At 36.4% G+C, this 21,854-nt stretch overlaps 2 protein-coding genes across 3 annotated transcripts; both read left to right on the top strand.

The window, feature by feature from the left end:
- Positions 1–1,819: 1,819 nt before the first annotated feature.
- On the top strand, positions 1,820–19,128 carry LOC143203469 (ionotropic receptor 75a-like). The gene is made up of 9 exons (XM_076415641.1): positions 1,820–1,915; positions 5,784–5,989; positions 6,107–6,212; positions 8,291–8,415; positions 9,320–9,499; positions 9,557–9,777; positions 11,670–11,888; positions 18,424–18,691; positions 18,815–19,128. The coding sequence occupies exons 1-9, from the start codon at positions 1,829–1,831 to the stop codon at positions 19,062–19,064; spliced, it is 1,662 nt and encodes a 553-aa protein (XP_076271756.1). The 5' UTR covers positions 1,820–1,828; the 3' UTR covers positions 19,065–19,128.
- Positions 19,129–19,588: 460 nt separating this feature from the next.
- On the top strand, positions 19,589–21,544 carry RnrS (ribonucleoside-diphosphate reductase subunit M2). 2 transcript variants are annotated; one of them, XM_076415638.1, is made up of 2 exons: positions 19,589–19,707; positions 20,158–21,544. In XM_076415638.1, exon 2 carries the CDS (start codon positions 20,162–20,164, stop codon positions 21,299–21,301), a length of 1,140 nt encoding a protein of 379 aa, XP_076271753.1. In that variant the 5' UTR covers positions 19,589–19,707; positions 20,158–20,161; the 3' UTR covers positions 21,302–21,544. The 2 variants fall into 2 exon arrangements, with proteins under 2 accessions (XP_076271753.1, XP_076271752.1); XM_076415637.1 differs by having other exon boundaries at positions 19,675–19,891.
- The last annotated feature ends 310 nt before the right edge of the window (positions 21,545–21,854 follow it).

The raw sequence follows: 21,854 nt of genomic DNA, 5'->3' as shown, positions 1-21,854 counted from the left end.
GGTAACATAAATCTCATCAAATACTTATGATCCATTGAGCAGGTTGTGGAATGCTAAGAGAATATTAAAAAATATCGACGTTGTCATAATAATCCTTTGAACGATCCGCCGCGAACGCGCATCAGGACCTCGTTAGTCATTCTTTTGATGCGATACTGACGAGACCGACTCGAATTCCTCCCGAAATCGACGCCAACAAAAAGAGAGAAAAAACCGCAACACATTATCCGGTGAATAATTAAATTGGCGCCCGGCAATTAGAAACTGTCCGTTCGAATCAGTCCCGGAACCCCATCCGGTCCGGTCGGCCATGACGAAACTTTTCGTCGTTATGTTGTTTTTCGCAGCGGCGACCTGTCAGCCGTCGCTCCGACGTCAGCTTATCCTGAGCTGCTTGAAGACTTACCGGCCTAGCTCGGCGGTTTTCTTCGCCTGTTGGAAAAATCAAGGTAAAATTGTTGTGACAGTAGTCGGGGAAATGCCGCGTCCGAGAGAGGCTCGCGAGCTTAGCCCTGGGCCCGTCAGACGAACTATTAGCAGCGCGCGAAGGCCGTATTTCATCTCTGCTGTCGCTTCGAACGAGATGAGGTAAAAGAAAAACGACCGGCTTCAAAAACAATAATCTTGCGCTGAAAATTACGCAGCTAACTAGTTAGAAGAGGGACACAAGAAACTAAATTGTTATTTCTTCAAATTTAGTAATATAACCGTCTAGTTTGGTTCTGGAAAATGATTCACAGAATCTTGTGACACTTCTCCAAAACAGTTCACTTGAAAAGTCCGCGGCCTACCATAGCAAAACATTTTTTTTTCCAAAATTTGTTTTTTTATTCAACATAATTCCCTTCAAGGGTAATACACTAAGTATAACGACTCTCCGACTTTTCGATATCACATTTGTAGTACGATTTGTCCTTTGCCTCAAAATAGGCCTCAGTTTCGGCGATCACTCTTCATTCGACGAACATTTCTTCCCAGCGAGCATTCTTTTGAGATCTGAGAAACAGGAAATAGTCGCTGGGGGGGCAGATCTGGAGAATACGGTGGATTAGGAAGCAATCCGAAGGCCAATTCATGAATTTTTGCGCCATCGTTTTCATTGACTTGTGACACGGTGCATTATTTTGGTGAAGCAGCACTTTCTTTTTCTTCAAATGCGGCCGTTTTTTGACCTGTTATGTTTGCTGCTTGTATATATTTTCACTGGTGAAAACGCGAACAATGTAATATATCAATGTAGGCAACTGTTAAATTCGAAGGTTTTGATAGTTCTCTACATAAAATAACAGTTTTCAGTTTATTCGGGTGGTATTCCCATATCAGGATTCGTATGTACATGGTGAAAGCAGCAATGTTTAGTATTACATGCTACTAAAACCGAATGAAACTCTTATTGCTGTTAATAAATAACACGGGACCTGAAAAGTTCCGGGCCCACATAACACATAGCTAGTTTTAGCCGCTTTTTCAGTTAGTACCAGCCTTCCAAAGAAAGCTGTTAAAATTTCATGATATTCTACTCATAAGTTGGATCAAAAACGAATTTGTATTTTAGTTTTGCACTACTTTTTGATTTTATTATTATTTAAAATAAAGAACTCGTCTTTTGGTATTAACTTACACAAAGAGGAGAGAAAATAAAGTGTATTTAATTTACAATCTTGTTTCCTCTCCAACATCTCAACAGGTATTAAATCTTCATTAAAACCATAAAATATTTTCATCCTGTTAATATTTATTTGTCGTAGAAATCGTAAACTTGCAGAGAACCGTTTTAAACGATTTTCCTGAAGTTCGATTCGTGTCCCCGAAAGTCGACATAGAGTGGATGGAGAAAGCAAACACAACAGCTCAGGAACGGTCGAGCTTCTTCTTGGATATGGAATGTGACGGCGCGGGCTCGCTCATCAGGAAGGTAAATAGTCTACGATTTACAGTTTTCCTTTACTATTACATCGGCTTAATTTTTAAATTATAGCTAAAAGTTAAATAACATTAAGATTCAGAAAATGTCCTCTTTTCAATTACTTTGATATTTATGTCTACAGAAGCTTTAATAGTAAACTTGATTAAATACATTTCCTATCTTCTGTCATTATGAATTATTATTATTTCTTTCTGCCAAAAAAATGATATTTTTAAAGAAAGTAGTCTCTGACTATTACTCTTAGTGGTTCAACATTCACCGGTAGCCATGTTCTTCTACGTAGAGTGAATGTCACATATGATGATTTTATTCAATTTGCCTTAATACGCCATATTTTTAACCATAGTTATAACAGGTCAATTGAAAGGTCCCCGGCCTACCATAGTAAAACACATTTTTTGTCAAAATTAGTTTTTTTATTCAACATAATTCCTTTCAAGGGTGATACGCTGCAGTTATTGTAGCAACCCTCCAACTTTTCGATACCATTTTTTTCATTCGACGAAAATTTCTTCCCAGTGGGCATTCTTTTGAGACCTGAGAACAGTAAATAGTCGCTGGGGGTCAGATCTGGAGAATACGGTGGATTACGAAGCAATTCAAAGCCCAATTCATGGATTTCTGCCATCGTTTTCACTGACTTGCACGGTGCATTGTCCTGGTGAAGCAGCACTTTCTATTCCTTTAAATACGTCTGTTTTTCGCTGATTTCGTCCTTCAAACGATCCAATAACGCTATGTAATTGTCGCTGTTGACGGTCGTTCCTTTCTCAAGGTAGTCAATGAAAATTATTACATGCGCATCCAAAAATACAGACGTCATAGCCTTGCCAGCCGACTGTTGCATTTTTCCACGCTTTGGAGCATGTTCGACGTGTGCAGTCCACTCGGATGACTGTCGATTGGACTTCGGAATGAAATGATGGAGCCATGTTTAATCCATTGTCATATATCGACGCAAAAACTTGGGTTTATTACGTTTAATCATCTTCAAACAGTGCTCCGAATTATCAGCTCGTCGTTGTTTTTAGCAAAAGTGAGGTCGCACGGCACCCACTTTGCACAGAGCTTTCTCACACCAAAATATTCGTGAATGATATGATGTACATGTTCAGTTGATATATTTAGAGTGTCTACTATTCCATTCAATTTCAATTTACGATTATTCAAAATTATTTTATGGATTTTTTAAACATTTTCGTCGGTAACAACCTCTTTTGGTCGTCCATTGCGTTCACCGTCTTCGGTGCTCATTTGACCATTTGTCTTTACCATTTATCTATTTGTTTTCACAATAACAAAAGTGGCTTCACTCAAAATGCTATAATTCACAAACTAATAATCCGACAGCTGTCAAATTTATACACGCATCTTTTGAGGGTTAGGGCTAACTAAAAAATATGTGGATTTAATTCTAGTAGCGTCATCTATATGTTAGACCGGGGACTTTTCAATTGACCTATTATTTTTTTAAGGTGTATTTGTACTTACTACCATAGCCTTGTACATGCACAACCTTGCGGAACCACTAAATATATTGGAAGTAATTCAATATGTTCATAATCTTAAGAGAATCAACATATCGTTATTTACTTTGCAAAACAGTTTCTGTGCTATAACAGAATACTTTGGAAAAAAGTTACTTTTACTTGGGTCTTCGCATCATGTCATTGACCTCTAGTTATTAAAACGCACAGTAGGGACATTACGAGAATATATCTTTATATTTTGTGATTACTAGCTCTATTTCACTATTAAAACTCCTTGAATATAGCTCCAGAACATTCTCACGGTGGCCTTTCAACAATACACATTTTCACACACACAATTTCACAAATACACATTTGGAACAGACACTAGAACCCTATATATTCCAGTGCAGTTTCTAAGCTGGTAAAAGCCTTTCGAAATATGTATATGTAATACGTATATTTTGCTTGACCACTTACAGCTATAACGTTTAATTATGAGGTGATCCTGCTTAAAAATGCAGCAGGCATGGAACTATATCTCTTTATATAACTTTATATTGCGAACTGTTTGATAAAATTATATACTAGTGTAATATAAGCTTATAAGGGGAAAAGCAAGTTATCCTTTTAAATTGCTAATTTTATACCGATTTCGTCTTTATTAATTCCTGTCTGTCAAGAAAGCTTCAAATATCTCTCGAAAGCTCTCTATTTTATTTATTTCCTAAGTTACAACAAAGTTGAAGTTTGAAATAAAGCAAAAATGTAAAATTATACTGGGGCACTTTTACAGACAGAAATAACAAATCTCGCCCGGCTATAAACTCTACTGTGACAGATAAACAGGGCGCCTTTACGATATAGTAAAAGTTTCTTCCAGTTATATAACCCGACTAATGATCAGCTACATTTGTGGAATGGTCGCTATTTCATTTTGGATAGATTTTATCGTATCCTAGTAATCAAACGTTGTTAAGTAATTTAAAATCCAACCGCATCAGCTCAGATCGTAGTTTATTAATTAAAATATAGTTTAATACAACATTTTCGAATATGTTTTCTTTCAAAGATAAAATATAATGGAATATTTTTATTTTTAACCGTTTTCTCAGATTGAAAAGTATCTATTGAGAAAAATTGGTACAAGATATATTAATCACAATATTTTCCATCATCTTTCTGGCGATACGAAGATATTATGTTGAAAAATTGTTAATCAACTTTCCCACCAACATTTCGAAACAAATGCATTTCGAATGACGTGTGCAGCTTGTGGCAACTATGTTCCATTTCAATTTTTACATGTAAATACTGCTTTCGATATTTTAAAAGTGGTAAATTGGACACCGGAAATAGTGAGCCTTCTGGACATCGTTGCTGAACTGGAAAAATGAGGATTTGAAGGCACTGATGACAATCCGTGTAAAACTCAAAAATAATATGTTAAATTGTTTTGAATAATGCAAGAAACCATTTTCAATTGCTTGGAGAGCACGAGAATGATCCAAAAGCTTGGATATCTTGTGCTGTATGAATTGGACAAGACAACAAGACTCAAAGGCGTTTGGTTATGTGTGAAATGCTGCATCCACGACAAAATCGTAAAGGTTCTTTGCATCGTATTTATTCTTGCTGATGAAAAGTGGATGCACTAAGATAATTTAAAACGAAAAAAACATGGCCACCATCTGGTCATGCACCAACATCACCGGCGATTATCAATAGGTCTAAGCTAATGCCGATATCGGCTGGGATCCGCTTGGTGTGGTATTCTATGAACTGCTAAAATGTAATGAAACCATCAATGGGAATCACTATCGACTACAATTGGGCGTTGCAGTCGACCACTGTTTGAAAAACGTCCGGAGCACGAGCAAAGACACAACAATCTTATTCTTCAGCTTGACAACGCTCGACCACATATTACAAAACCGGTAAAAACATTCTTGAAAACAATACATTGAAACGTGCTACCCTACCCTCCGTATCGTCCATATCGGGACCTATCTGAAAAGCGCTTCCCTTATCAAGATACCAAAATATCAGTCGATTCGTGGATATCCTCAAAAGGTAATATTTACAAACAGTTACAAAAGTATTTCTTAAAAGATGGGAAAAATAGCAACTATCGATGGACAATAGTTTGAATAAAATATATTGTAAGGATGTTTCACAATAGAGCTTCTATTTTTTAAAAATCCTTTAAAACATATTTATAGGCCTAATAATTGTTGCCACATCCAGCTAATTCGTCAGATTTAGCACCTTCTGACCTCTGACTATTCTTGCACTTCAATAAACAGGCTCCAGATTTGCTTGAACAAAACCAACATACTCTCCTGGATTATTAAACACAATAAACCGAGTTATTTTTGCATTTACAGGCATCCAGAGTAAAAACTTTCGGCAAATTCCGCTTCCTACACAGCTGGTACATAACCACCAGAAACCTGACGGCCACGGTGCGGGTATTCGAGAGAGCCAAGACTCGCATGGACATGGACGTAAAAATCTTCCACGTCCATGGCGACGTGGTCGATGGAATTTACGAAATATTTAACCCGGGTATAAACGTGGGTGTGCAGATTAGGTTTGTACGAAAGAATCTTTAATTACGGCGCTTTTTTTCTTTTCCTCTCTTCCTGTTACCCGAGGCTCCGAGATAAAAAGGTTCCTCGCTATAAAATTCACCGAGTTTGTTTTGTAGGTGGATTGGGAACTATACGAGGGATGAGATCAGAGTCAACAGCAGTCTGTCGTACTATGAGTCCAGGAAAAATATGAGTGGTGTCTGTATCAGAGCAGCTAATGTCGTAAGTAAAGCTACTACGAGGGTCACTATTTATATTTCGGGAATAGGAAAAAAACAAATAGTTAAGCTGCGAATATATTTTTATTGTTTTTCAAAGTACTCGCCACGATATACCGATACACTTTTGTATACGCTTAAACCAAGTTTTAAAGCATTTATTCCATTCCGAATGAGATATCTTCAAAACATGATTTTTGAACGCTTCAATAGTTTCTTCGAGCGATGAAAATTGTTGACCACGCGGTTTATTCTTCACGAATGGGAACAAAAATAAGTTTTTGGGTACCAAATTAAGGCTGTACCATCAATTCGATGTTTTGAGTGCTCAAATAGTCTCTTGTTTGAGCCGATGTGTGAGAGCTCGCATTGTCATGATGAAGAACAATCCGGCGTCTCTTGTTCGTCCTTATTTCAGCGAAGACTTCTGGCAAACAAATGGTTGTGTACCAATCAGAATTTATTGTTCTACGATCCTCTAGAGGCACTGTTGCAATATGACCAGTTTTCCCGAAGAAACAAGCCACCATTTTTTTGAAGTGTTTTGTGCGCGAACCACTTTTGTTGGATTTGGATCATCTTGGAACACCCATACAGTCGACTGCTGCTTACTTTCGGGCTCATCCGAATATACCTATGATTCGTCACCTGTCACGATTTTATAAACAAATTGACATGAGCCTTTTTTTGAGCGATTGTGAAATTGTATGGGATCCAGCGCGAACATAACTTTCGCACAGCTAAGTGTTCATGTAAAACCGCACATATGCTGGTGGAACTAATGCTTGGGGATGCCTCAATCTCACAATAGGTGGCATGACGATCTTGCTTAATCATTCCACGTACAGCATCGATATTTTCTGGCACAACAACCGATTTTGGACGACCGTCGGACAGCGAACTACGACCACGATTGAATTCACTAAACTAACGATACACGGTGGTCTTTGATGGAGCTTCATCGCCAAAAGTCAAATTAGTTGATTGATGCACTCTTGTTGCGACAATCCACGGCGAAGATCGTAAAAAATCATCGCACGAGACTTCCAACTAAATATGAAATAAACAAATAGCGTCCGTGCGACAAAATGTTCTGAGTTCGTATACCATCAAAAATGTCAACTTTACGATGGAACCGTCAGATGGACGCACATGACAACAGTGTTGCCAATTCTCGAAATATGAACAGTGACCCTCGTACCAAACTTCAATAACCTCTTACAAACTTGGTACCCAAATTGGTCTGACTAATACAGGGACCAAGCTACAATCACTGGAAGTAAACAATCTAGTTATCCAATTACTTATCATTAAGATACGTTATTGAAATACAAATACTCTGTCTAAGTATAAAATGTCTCTGTATAAAATGCCTTAAAAACGTAATTTGTAATTAGTTTATGTTCTACAAAAAATAATGCTCGATAGCTCTCGTAAGGAAAAAGCAATTGAAAGGCTAAAGGCAACTTGCAATTTGGATTAAAATTCAAAAGACTTCATTGAAATTGGGTGCATTTGAAAGTAAGTTATGAAGCGAGTCATGTTTGGATTTGTAGGTTATGAAATGATGACTCTAATACTCACAATTCGTGCCTTAGAAGCAAATAACAAAAAAAAACACGAAATAACGTCTGGGAATAATAGGAGTAACAGTACTAGTAAAGAAAATGATTTTGTTGCTTTTGCGAATAGGCTCAGTGAGCAACCACAGACATGAACAATAGTGTTAGAGTTAGTCAGCTTCCTAAATGATAAAAGTAAAAATAACGTCATACGAATATAAAAAGATGTGGTGATACATTATAAGACAAGTTTATGCCCACCAGAGCTTATAAAAAGATTGTTTCTAGTATGTTTTATTCATACCCCAACGGTACTGTTAGTTTTAACAATATCAATAATCACAGGTGGTTGAAAGTAGTTAAACTGGGATAGTAAACTATTACTTTCAACATTAGTAATCATTCTATTCTCAATAATTATAAGTAGACCGTTCTGCAATAAAACTCTTGTATAAAATCCTTAAAATAATTGACTGATTTGATTGATATCGAAATTCAAATCTATTTTTTTACTTTTTAGATCAGATATCCCTTCAAGACCACCTTCGACGAGTACATGGTGGACTGGAAGTTGCGGTTTCACGACATTTACAGCAAATACCATTATCAATTGTTTCTCATACTGAGAGACATTCATGGCTTTAGGTAAACTGGCACAACTCTATAATCAGGTTGTTGCATTTATGTTGGTTGACGATATATAGGAGAAAATGCGAAATATCGATGTAAATAACCGTTAAACCGTCTAGCCTACCTGTTAAATTCGATAGTTTTTACGTTTTTTTTACGTTTTTATATTAGAATTGTTCAATGTTGAGCCTATTGACGGCTGAACTGTTTGCAATGTATAAAACCCTGATCTCAATACAAAATGTGTAAGACAAACGATTAAGTGTGCCTCTAAATTGAAAACACAACAGTCGGCTGGCAAGATTATGGCGTCTATATTTTAGGATGTGCATGAAATAATTTTCATTGACTATCTTGAAAAGGAAGGACAATCAACAGTGACTATTACATAGCATTATTGGACCGTTGGAAAGACGAAATCGCTGAAAAACAGCCGCATTTAAAAAAAAAAGAAAGTGCTGCTTCACCAAGACAAGACACTCTGTCACAAGTCAGTGAAAACGATGGCAAAAATTAAAGAATTGAGCTTCGAAATGCTTCCTCATCCACCGTATTCTCCAGATTTGGCACCCAATAACTATTTCCTGTTCTCAGATCTCAAAAGAATGTTCGTGCAGAAGACATTCGTCGAATGAAGAGGCGATCGACGAAACTGAGGCCTATTTTGAAGCAAAGAACAAATAGTACTACAAAAATGGTATCGAAAAGTTGGACGATCGCTACAATCAGTGTATCACCCTTGAAGGGAATTATGTTGAATAAGAAAACTAATTTTGCCAAAAAGTGTGTTTTACTATGGTAGGCCGGAGACTTCTCAATTGACCAGTTATACTAGCCTGTTCGATAGATTCGTCAGTAGTAGAACTAAAAATTCAGGGGCACTGAAAAGTCCATTCAAATATATTAGCTCATTTTTCAGTTATAACACCTCCCTACCCACCTCTTGGTTTGGCAACACATCCAGTGGTGAAGGCGGCGGTATGGGCAAAATGTTCCTGGAGGACACCGTCGATATAAGCAGCGCCGGTTGCATAATGCGACTTGTCAAGCCGGACAGGGTCGATTTCTACGACTTCATCATGCCCTTCTACAAATTCAAGTAAGACCGCTCCGAAATTAGCGAACATTTAGTATCAATTTCCACTGAACAATCAAGGTCGTGCTTCTACTTCAAGAACCCGGGAATGGTCAAGCCGAATTTCCGGGAGGTGCTGAAACCGTTCAGTAAGACCGTCTGGTTCTCCATACTGATCACGGCCTGCGTTGTTTGCGTCTGTATTGAGTGTTCTTACGTCATAGAGGAGCGTCGAAGGAGACGAGGACGTAGCTCTTGGTGTAGGTCTGTTTTCATGGTTGTGGCAGCGTTCTGTCAACAAGGTTAGTTATTTTTCTTTTCGCAGTATTCGATATTACATATTACTGACGTATAGAGTCTAGAATAAGAGATTCATAAAATGTTACCTAATGTTAAACTCTTAAACTCCTCAACCAGGGTGTTTAGAGTAAAATAAGGAGTACCTTGCTCAATAATGAAAGGAACAGAAGCAGGTGTACCGCAATGCAGAGTTTTGGGTCTTGTTTTTTACCCATTCTATACATGTAACATATCACAAATCAAAAATGTTACTGTGGCTCCATTTGCGGATAACACTGCGATACTTACTTTTGGAGACAATAGAGAACAAGCAACCAGAAACTCAGACATGGAGAATGAAAGTCAACGAGAGTAAATCAGAGAATATTACAAATTTAGCTAGAACCAAACTATTTATATACCAATTAATATGAAAAATACTACTATCTCAGACAGTAACAATTCCAAGTACCTTAGGATTAATCTAAAAGCAAAGCTTCGTTGCAATGAGCATATCAAAAAGAAAAGAAGGGTACTCGAATTAAAATGCAGGAAAATGTATTGGTAAGTACACCAAATGGTAAAAATACTGAAAAGTACACCTAACTTTATTAGAAACTAAGTAAGGATCTATGGGTCTTCTAGATAACAGGTCAATTGAAAAGTCCCCGGCCTGACACATAGATGGCGCTACTAGAATTCAATCCATATGTTTTTAGTTAGCCCTAACCCTCAAAAGATGCGTGTATAAATTTGACAGCTGTCGGATCATTAGTTTGTGAATTATGGCATGTTGAGTGAAGCAACTTTTGTTATTGTGAAAAAAAATGGATAAAAAGGAATTTCGCGTGTTGATAAAATATTGCTATTTGAATATTGTTTCCGGACACTGCCCCAGGAAAATCAACCATCAAGAATTGGTATGCTAAGTTTAGACGTGGTGAAATAAGCATTGAAGACGGTGAACGCAGTGGACGCCCAAAAGAGGTTGTTACGGACGAAAACATCTAAAAAATCCACAAAATGATTTTGAATGACCGTAAATCGAAATTGAATGAAATAGCAGACACTCAAGATATCAACTGAACGTGTCCATCATATCATTCACGAATATTTGGGTATGAGAAAGCTCTGTGCAAAGTGGATACCTCGCGAGCGCATGGTAATGGATGAAACATGGCTCCATCATTTCACTCCGAAGACCAATGGACAGTCATCCGAGTGGACTGCACACGGTGAACCCGTTCCAAAGCGTGGGAAAAGGCAACAGTCAGCTGGCAAGGTTATGGCGTCTGTATTTTGGGATGCGCATGGAATAATTTTCATTGACTACCTTGAAAAAGGTAGCGTTATTACAAAGACTATTACATAGCATTATTGGACCGTTTGAAGTACGAACTCGCCGAAAACATCCGCATTTGAAAAAAAGAAAGTGCTGCTTCACCAAGACAATGCACCGTGTCACAAGTCAGTAAAAACGATGACAAAAATCCGTGAATTGGGCTTCGAATTGTTTCCCCATCCAACGTATTCTCCAGATCTGGTCCCCAGCGACTATTTCAAGTTTTTAGATCTCAAAAGAATGCTCGCTGATAAGAAATTTTCGTCGAATAAAGAGGTGATCGCCGAAACTGAGGCCTATTTTCAAGCAAAGGACAAATCGTACTACAAAAATGGTACCGAAAAGTTGGAGGGTCGCTATAATCAGTGTATCACCCTTGAACGGAATTATGCTGAATAAAAAAACTAATTTTGCAAAAAAAATGTGTTTTACTATGGTAGACCGAGGACCTTTCAATTGACCCGTTAGTAATAAATGAATTTGTAAATTAAGATTGTGCTAATGTTATCTAATGCAAGATGTAATTAGTAAAAATATATATAGTAAAATAGTAACATTTATGATTCGCTTAAGGACTGGATAGCGTTCCGAGCCACCTGACCGGCCGCATCGTCCTGCTACATCTATTGATTATGTCCGTTCTGCTTTACAACTACTACACGTCCAGTCTAGTATCGTCGCTGATCAGCACGGAACCGGAGGTTCTGAAAACAATACGCGACCTATACGAGAGCAAACTCCAAGTGGGCATCGAGTTGCAGGCTTACACCATTACGCACATATTGAATCGGAGTGAGTAGCGTCTCGAACATAATCGAATATTAATTTAGGTTTGAAGGCGGTTTTGTCTTGAGACGTGCCGTGCCGTCTTCGTACAAGGGACGCTCGATATCAGACAATCCCGCGTTCATTTCGTCAATCAAGGCACTTCAACGTTCAGGTTTTTATATATTCAGACAAATTATTGGCGAGTTTTAGAATAAGATAAAAATTATAAAGAGATTTGATCTACTCTCAATCAGTCGGTTAGAAACAAAGAAACAAAGAACAAAGCTTTTTGCTGTATTAGTGATAACTTAAAATTACCAATTACCACACCAGTAATCCCAAGAAAACTAAACTAAGAGATCAGAATAAACCTCAACCCAAAGAAATCACTGGGAATCAAGTATCTTCCAATATCCACTTCTGCGATAATACACACTGTAAAAACATGATAAATTCACTAGCACAGTATTATTCATAAAACTATTGGATGTACAAGAAACCAGATATCTGATAATATTAGCCTTTTGTAATCCATCCTTCATGGGATTTGATTGACACTTATTGAAGACTTGTAACAGGTGAAGCAAAAATCCCGCTACCATTTTGATTGCGCGCCATATAGACGTCTAAATTTTATTACGGATAAATATAAGACAGAAGAACGAGCAAAAATAGCGACAATATTTATTGAAAATAATCGTTGCATTATTGCCACACAGCGGAAATTGCGTCAAAATATCCACAATTTACCGTATATATGTGAATTTTCGACAGTACGGTAAGACAGCAGACAAGCCTCGTTCTGGAAGGCAACGGACGTCTCATAACGCCGTAAAATATGGCTCTGGTGCGCGATAGTGTTGCAAAGTCTGTACGCAGTTTAAGGTAAATTTTGAAAACATTTGAAAATGTTTCCGTACAAAATTTAATTAGTCCAAAAATTGCTACCAAGAGATCCTGATCAACGAGTTGAGTGCAATAATGCAATCCTAAGGCTGTCTAGTGAAATTGAACATTTTTCATCTAAATTGATAACGAGCGATGAAGCCCATTTTCTTCTCAGTGGCCACGCCAATAAACAGAACAGTCGGTTTTGGCAAACACAGAATCTTTAATTAATGTGGTTTCAGCAAGATGGGACCACAGCACACACAGCTCGTTCAACAATTCAATTATTGAATGACGTTTTTCCACGTCTAATTTCGCGAAGTGGCGATTTAGCAGCCAGTCAGATCTCTAGTTTTACCAGCACCAGACTTTTTCTTATGGGGTTTTTCAAAATCAAAAGCTTATATAAATAAGCCCCAAAAGATTCAACATCTTAAAGACAATATACGTCACGAAATTGAAGAAATTCATGAAAAATGCCGTCCTAACGAAAAAAAAATAAACTAAACTAGAAAAAACTAAAATAAAAAGACCAAATAAACTTGTTATGGAAACTAAACTTACTTATATTTTCTTTGAGCAAAGTTATAGGCAATCAAAATGGCAGCATGACTTTTGCCCCGTGTTGTATTTAATTTGTATTTTATTTTTTGAGTAGTTCAGTTCCAACCTTCGTAGGGTGAAGACGTATTTTCAATACGGTCCAAGCTATAAAAAGATACCTTTCTTTAAAAAAACCCAGTATTTTATTACGGTTATTTAATTGAGTGTTAAAAACGCATAACAGATGCGGCTACCCGTCTCTCAGTGGACCTAAAGTGTAGTGAATACGTGTTTACGTGACCAGACAAAAGGACTGCATCTCATTTTTATTAGTGTTAAAATTATTTCATCTTATTTTACAACAGTCCTTTTGAAATTCATTTATAGTATTTATAGTAAAAAACGTGCTAAAATAACGTAAGTGAAAAATGAAGTGCGTGAAATAAACAATGTATTTATTTTTTTTTATCCTCTGGAAGTAAATTAAATAAAATATTAAAAATTAAAAAATGGCAAACCATAGCGATTCAACCAAATCACCTGCACACTTTGATATAAGATTAGAACAAACAGCAATAACGCAAACTCCACCATCAGAATGGACTACAGTCATTAACAAAAAACGATTGAGAAGTCCAGAAGAAGAAATCGCGAGGAAACAAACAAGAATCAGTGACTATTGGTTGCAGAAACCGATAGAGACAAAAAACAGTTTTAGCAACCTGCCGGAAGAAATTGAAGAGAACATACAACCAAGCCCTGAAAAAGTTGTTCCCAAACCACCACCAATAACAGTCTATAAGGTAGGAATAATAAAAAACATCCATGATTTATTGAAAACCATTACTACGAATTACACAATTAAAACAGTGAGCTCTGAAACAATTAAAATCCAATTGTTCGAAGCGGATCACTTTAAAGTTCTTATAAAAGAATTAGATGAAAGAAACACCCAATACCATACATTCAGGCCAAAATCCGAGAGAACATTTAAATTCGTATTAAAAGGATTACATCACGGGACGGACTTTAACACCATCAAGCTAGCACTAGCTGAAAAAGGCCACGAGGTCGTAAATATTCACAATATACGACATCACACGACAAAAAAACCTCTGCCTATGTTTTATATAGACATAAAACCTAATGGAAATAATAAGGCGGTGTATGAAATCACCAAATTGGAAAATAATATTATTAAATGCGAACCACCACATATAAAAAGAATCATACCACAATGCACAAGGTGTCAAGCGCACGGGCACACAAAGACTTACTGTCGCAAATCATATAGATGCGTAAAATGTGCAGGAGAACATAAGACAGGAGATTGTACTCGTAAAGTTCGCGATGAAAAAGTGAAATGTGTTAACTGTAACGGAAATCATCCGGCGAACTACAAGGGTTGCGCAGTTCACAAGCAACTACAGCAGAAACTCTATCCTGCATTAAGGGAAAAAAGGCATCAACAAAAACAATCCACTACTGCCAATCTACCCACCAGAACAAATCAACCAGACATAACTTATGCCCAAATAGTTGAAAATGGTTCAGCACAAAAACGAGAGACAATATCTCAACCTACTGAAACTAGCAATATCTCAAGATTAGAAAATATGATGGCCAAACTAATGGATCAAATGAGTACGATGCTTGGTCTACTCACAACCGTCGTAAGCAAACTTGCCTAATGCCTGAAACCAATAGCTACAAAATCGCCGTCTGGAATGCCAATGGGCTCCAACAACACGCCAGGGAACTAAAAATGTTCGTAATTGAACAAAATATTGACGTTATGATGGTTTCCGAAACACACTTTACGGACAAAAATTATTTGAAAGTTCCTAAATATAAGCTTTATCATACAAATCATCCTGATGATAAAGCACATGGAGGTACAGCCATAATAATTCGAGATGATATAAAGCATTTCGAAAAAGAAAAATTCCGCAAAGACTACCTGCAAGCCACCAGTATAACCATAGAGGAAGCCCATGGACCATTAACAATTTCTGCGATTTATTGCCCACCCAAACATAACAACAAGGCAGAACAATTTCAAGAATTCTTCAGTACGCTAGGTAATAGATTTATAGCAGGAGGAGATTATAATGCAAAACATTTAATGTGGGGTTCAAGAATAATAACCTCAAAAGGTAGAGAACTGCTCAAAGCAATAAGGATAGATAACTTACAACATATCTCTACTGGTGAACCAACATATTGGCCTTCAGACAGAAATAAAAAACCAGATACAATAGATTTCTGTATTACAAAAAATATTGATCCAAAAAAGTGTCAGGCAGAATCATGTTTCGACCTGTCTTCTGATCATTCACCAATAATAGTAACAATTTCTTCAAAAATTACCATCAAAGATAAACCCCCTTCTCTGTGCAATAATAGAACTAACTGGCCCTCATTTAGAGAAAACTTAGACCAAAATATCTCTCTAAACTTACCGTTACAAACTGAAATGGATATAGAAATAGCAGCAATAAATCTTACAAAAAATATACAGGAGGCAGCATATTCCGCGACTCCCAACAGTGAAACATTTCCAAGAAAAAATACACATATATCATGTACAATACAGAAAAAGATAGCAGAAAAAAGAAATTTACGACGAAATTGGCAACAGTAAAGGACTGAAGAGAATAAAAGAAAATTTAATAGGGCCATAAAAGAGCTGAGAGATCTAATCCAAATCGAACAGAACCAAGGCATTCAAGAATACCTAGAAAACTTGACATCAACTGAGGCTACAGACTATTCGTTGTGGAAAGCAACAAAAAAGCTTAGGAGATCCCAGCAGCATAACCCACCTATTAAAACAAGCGAAAATAATTGGGCGAGAAGCAATAAAGAGAAGGCCGACATTTTCTCAAAACATTTAAAGAATGTTTTTAAACCTTTCCAGTCTCAGCTACATAAAGATGATGAAAATAAAATTACTAGCTTTCTAGATTCGCCATTTCAAATGGACTTACCGCACGAGAAATTAACGGTCAAAAAAGTTAAACATACAATAATGAGAGAGATTAATATTAAAAAAGCTCCTGGTTATGACTTAATTACTGGCAAAATTTTAAAAGAACTATCAGAAAAGGCTATAAAACTATTAACATATATATTTAATGCTATGCTACGAATTAATTATTTCCCTAGTATCTGGAAAGTAGCTAAAATATTAATGATACTTAAACCAGGAAAAATACCAGAAGATGTGACCTCCTACCGACCTATAAGTTTATTACCAATAATCTCGAAAGTTTTCGAGAAATTATACATAAAAAAACTAAACTATATAATAGAAAAAAGAAAAATTATTCCAGAACATCAGTTTGGCTTTCGCAATAAGCATGGGACTATAGAACAAGTGCATAGACTTGTAAACCAAATAAACGCTGACCTAAATGCCAAAAGATATTGTTCGGCTGCTTTTCTAGATATATCTCAGGCTTTTGACAAAGTATGGCATACGGGCTTGCAGGTTAAACTAAAGAAACTTCTCCCTCATCCGGACTATCAGCTACTAAAATCGTATCTCACTGACAGACATTTTATTGTAAATCAAGGCGATGAACATACCGAATTAAATCCCATATATTCAGGAGTTCCGCAAGGTAGTGTACTGGGTCCAGTACTGTATCTTCTGTATACGGCTGATCTGCCCACCACAAAAATAACTACTGTGGCAACATATGCAGACGATACAGCAATCTTAGCATCCCATGAAGATCCAAACACAGCATCAATAAACCTACAAACCCACCTGGAGCAAATACAATTATGGTTGAAGACATGGCGCATTAAAGCCAATGAATCAAAATCCACGCATATAACGTTTACCCTGCGTAGAAGAACATGTCCACCAGTAAATATCAATCATCGTCAACTCCCCCAAGCAGACCATGTTAAATACCTTGGTATGCATTTAGATCGACGCCTAACCTGGAAGAAGCACATACTCTCTAAACGGAAACAACTAGGACTAAAATTATATCAAATGTATTGGCTCATTGGGCGCAAATCCAAGTTATCATTAGATAACAAGGTATTGCTGTATGAGTCTATACTCAAGCCCATTTGGACATATGGAATTCAACTATGGGGTACCGCTAGCAAATCTAATATATCCATCATTCAACGGTTCCAAAATAAGGTGTTGCGTGCCATTGTTGATGCTCCGTACTATATTTCAAATAAAGTGATACAACGCGATATTCCTCTAGAACCTATAACGAGTGTAATCCAACGTGTTTGTGTGAAGTACTTCGAAAGAGTGTCAGTGCATCCCAATGTACTCGCTAATCAGCTAAATATGCGACGTGATAGTGAAGTGCGTAGACTAAAACGTTTAACACCACCTGATCTGATTACTGGACATATGTAGAGTTTAGAATAAGCATTAGAATAAGACTAATTAATTAAGATAATATTTTATACAGAAGATTACTTAATGAAGTGATTTTCTACATGCCATGTATATATAATATAAACAGAAGAAATACTTATTGCCAATAGGGCAGATTGTGGACTCACGAAGAGTAATAAAAAAAAAAAAAAAAAAAATTTTTTTGAGTGCATATAATCGTTCAGTATTGTTGGAAGCCCATTACTTCTAGTTGACATTTAAATCTTGTTATTAAAATAATATATCAATAAGACTTGTAACCATTCAAACTGTCGATTGCGACCAAAACAACTACGTCACACAGAGATGTGAAGCATTTTAGCGTGCCATTACATTATTTCAAACGTCAGTTTTTCTTCCGAATCCTTTTTTGAGGAAAAAAAATGTATATCAAGAAAAGTAAATACGTGGAATTGTCATAAAATAGTTTCAAAATTAGTCATCATTCATCACTCCCCATTTGACTATAATATTATCACTTTTGGAAACTTCCTGTTAAAATAATTGATGACCTTATGTCACTGAACAGTTCGATGAAAGCAGCGCAATAATCCAAATAAATCCAAAATCGTTTCAAACAAAATCTAGCCCAAAAGAACTTTTAACAAAAAACAAACTTATCTTAGGTAATTTCATAAGTATATTTAAAAAAAAACATCAATGATAATCCCGATTTGTGAAATCAAGTTATTCAAAATACGTAATTCGCAGGTGCTACCGATTATTATCTGCGCTTATTGAACAACACGAAGATATTCAGCAACAACCAACCACATTACCTGTCCGTGGAAGAAGGGATCCACCGAGTGCGCCAGGGCGGCTATGCCTATCATACCGAATCGATTAACGCTTATCCACTAATATCGAAAACATTCGATCAGAGCGCCATCTGTGACCTGGCCGAGATAACCCTGATAAAAAGCGCCTCCTCACTGGCCACCCAGAAAAAGAGCCAATTCAAGAAATTGTTTCAAATCAGGTGGGCTGCTTTAATAGTTTTCTGTATTCAGTTGAGAGATTTTAAAAGGAATCTGTTGAATAATAGTTTTCATCCAAAAGATGGCGCATTAAGACAATTTCTAAAAAATATTCATTTTTCCAGCTTACGAAAGGCTTGGGTGAGCGGTATATTGAAGAAACTACTTCTGACGTGGATAGCAAAGAGACCCGAATGCCTTTCCAGTTCTCGTGTTATCACAGTGGGAATAAATGATTTATTTTTACCCTATTTTATACTGGGGTTTGGTATGACTTCAGCTTTGGTCATACTAGGCCTCGAGATAGCTTATAAAACATTTAAAGAAAGATACCAGTTTAGGCTTGATAATCCCAGAATTCATTTTATTAATTAGTGTTATTCGTATTATGATCAAACATTCAAGTACAAGAAGCAACTTTGACACAATGAGAAGGAAATTATTATATAACATTAAAAATATTCATCAAAACAAAATTAATAGGAAATGATACAAAATAGAACTGCAAAATATTGTATAAATTCATTCTTTTATGTAATTGAAATATGCGGAAAATAAAAATAATTGAATGTTCTGTTTCTGTCTCTTTCACGCACAAACACATAAATATACATATAGGAAAAAATTGCTAATATGTTTATATAAAATATTTAGTTTATGTATGTGTAAATATTTTTTTATATTTCAGTTTGCATTTTAGATTAGTCATCTGCATATATCCTAATTGTAACAAAATATATGGATTATTGTCCTATACATTTATTAATTAATCAAATATTTGAAATAGTTCATTAAATGTAAACTGATATTCAAGGGTCACAGTCGTATTATTTTGTCGATATCCTACAAACCTAAACTCCTAGAACAAATTAACTATGACAGGAAAAAATTCCCGCCAAATATACCACACTCGTTACAAGGTGCTTTAACAAATTGGCTGGGAGACAGGCGAGGAAGGATATTGCCAGTCATATGGGAGTAACAGAGACAAAAATAGTTGTGGGTGAAGTTGGAAGAGGTAAATATAAAACTAATGTAATCCAATGCATAATGCCTTAATTTCGCGGTATTTTCATTGTCGAGTTGGAAGCCTTGTTAAGTAAACGTATAACTTGCATCAGCTTTTCTATTTTCATTTTCTAGTTGTTCTTTCTTTAGTTTCCATACTTGCATAAATAAAAGTATTCGTTTTAATATTGCCGGTAAGTTTTATTTATTTTTACTTTTTAACGAATTTTTTCTAAAATAAAAGAAACAATTTCTATCCCGAGTCAATAAGACGAGATATTCACGTGTCTTTTACATGTTCCTACAAAGGAAGTTTTAAATTAATTTACCTATAACCCCCTTTCTGCGTATCATCGATTTGTTTACACTATAAAATATCGCTGAACAGAAAATTATGAAATATTTCACAAAATTAGCTATAAGTGTAGAAATTTTATGTAACATGACGTTTTGTCTTCAGAACGATGTCTTTCTCCAACAAAGAAAATGAGCTTATCACCGAGAACCGCCTCTGCACCAAGACGGGTCGTCTGGTCCTATCACCCAGTAAAATGAACGTTATTCAGAACGACAAGAGGCAGGATTGTCCAAACCCCATCCAAGAAGGCGAGAGTTATAAAGAATTTGACCCAGAGATCGAACCCTTGCTGCAGTCCAATCCCAGACGTTTCGTTATCTTCCCCATTCAGTATCCAGATATCTGGGAGAAATACAAGAAGGCCGAAGCTTCTTTCTGGACTACAGAGGAAGTTGATTTGTGCAAAGACCTGGATCATTGGAGGAACTTAACCGACAATGAGAGACACTTCATTTCACATGTATTGGCATTCTTTGCTGCTTCTGACGGTATTGTAAATGAGAATTTGGTGGAGAGATTCAGTCAGGAAGTTCAGGTAACTGAGGCTCGTTGTTTTTATGGTTTCCAAATTGCTATTGAGAATGTCCACTCAGAAATGTACAGTATTTTGATTGAGACATACATCAGTGATCCCCAGGAGAAGGAATTCTTATTCAATGCCATTGAAACATTACCCTGCGTGTGTAAGAAGGCTGATTGGGCTCTGAAGTGGATCAGTTCGAAGACCTCCACCTTTGGGGAGCGGATTATCGCCTTCGCCGCAGTGGAAGGAATTTTCTTCTCTGGCAGTTTCGCCGCGATCTTCTGGCTGAAGAAAAGGGGCCTGATGCCAGGACTTACCTTCTCAAATGAGCTCATTTCCCGCGATGAGGGTCTTCATTGCGATTTTGCTTGCCTTTTGTTCTCGTATATCGTCCAGAAACCCAGCAAGCAACGAGTAGTCGATATCATCAAAGATGCCGTAATGATTGAGCAAGAATTTTTATCAGAGGCATTACCAGTCAGTCTGATTGGCATGAACTGCAATTTGATGTGTCAATATATCGAATTCGTCGCGGACAGATTGCTATTGGAATTAGGCTGTGAGAAGATTTATAACGTCACGAACCCATTTGATTTTATGAACATAATCTCAACCGAAGGTAAAACAAACTTCTTCGAGAAAAAAGTAGGCGAATACCAAAAGGTTGGTGTCACAGCAGCGGCTGAAGACAATAGCGTATTCACCACAGATGCCCAGTTTTAATTTGATTTTAGGCCCCGAGAATACTTAATTTTTATTTATACAATTTTATACTGTATATTTAGTTTATTTTACCGACAGTTTTAAACTGCCGTGATAACGTAGGCTTTAGTAATATGTCTGTGTTAATTTTTACTAACATTTTTTTAGCCTTATAATATTTTAATAATTTAGATTTTACGTTTTAGAGTTTACCCAGAGTTTGTATATTTCGTATCGTTTTAGAAATAAAATTAATTTTATATAGGATAGAATTTTATTTAAAATCAGTTTCCCAAAGTACACCTTTGCTGATTTGTGGTAGAGAGTATATTTTTTTGAAATGAATACGTTTCTGTCAATTTTGTTGTTAGGGGCGATCTTCGAGATAGTCATAAACACCATATGCTATATAGTATATCTTGTTATTCCTTTTACATTAAAAAATAACACAGGTGGAGGGAAAAACATGCGTTATAAATAATTGCTATCTATTTATGTAATTCAAAAACAAAAGTTTGAGGTAAATATAGTAAATTACTTATATAGTTATTAGAGGTAAATATAGTAAATTACT

This window comes from Rhynchophorus ferrugineus, unplaced genomic scaffold (genome assembly GCF_030347505.1).
Source record: "Rhynchophorus ferrugineus isolate W39M unplaced genomic scaffold, kcgeb_rfMv2 rfM10, whole genome shotgun sequence".
In the NCBI taxonomy this organism is placed as follows: Eukaryota; Metazoa; Arthropoda; class Insecta; order Coleoptera; family Curculionidae; genus Rhynchophorus; species Rhynchophorus ferrugineus.
This window is presented reverse-complemented; position numbering and strand designations above follow the sequence as displayed.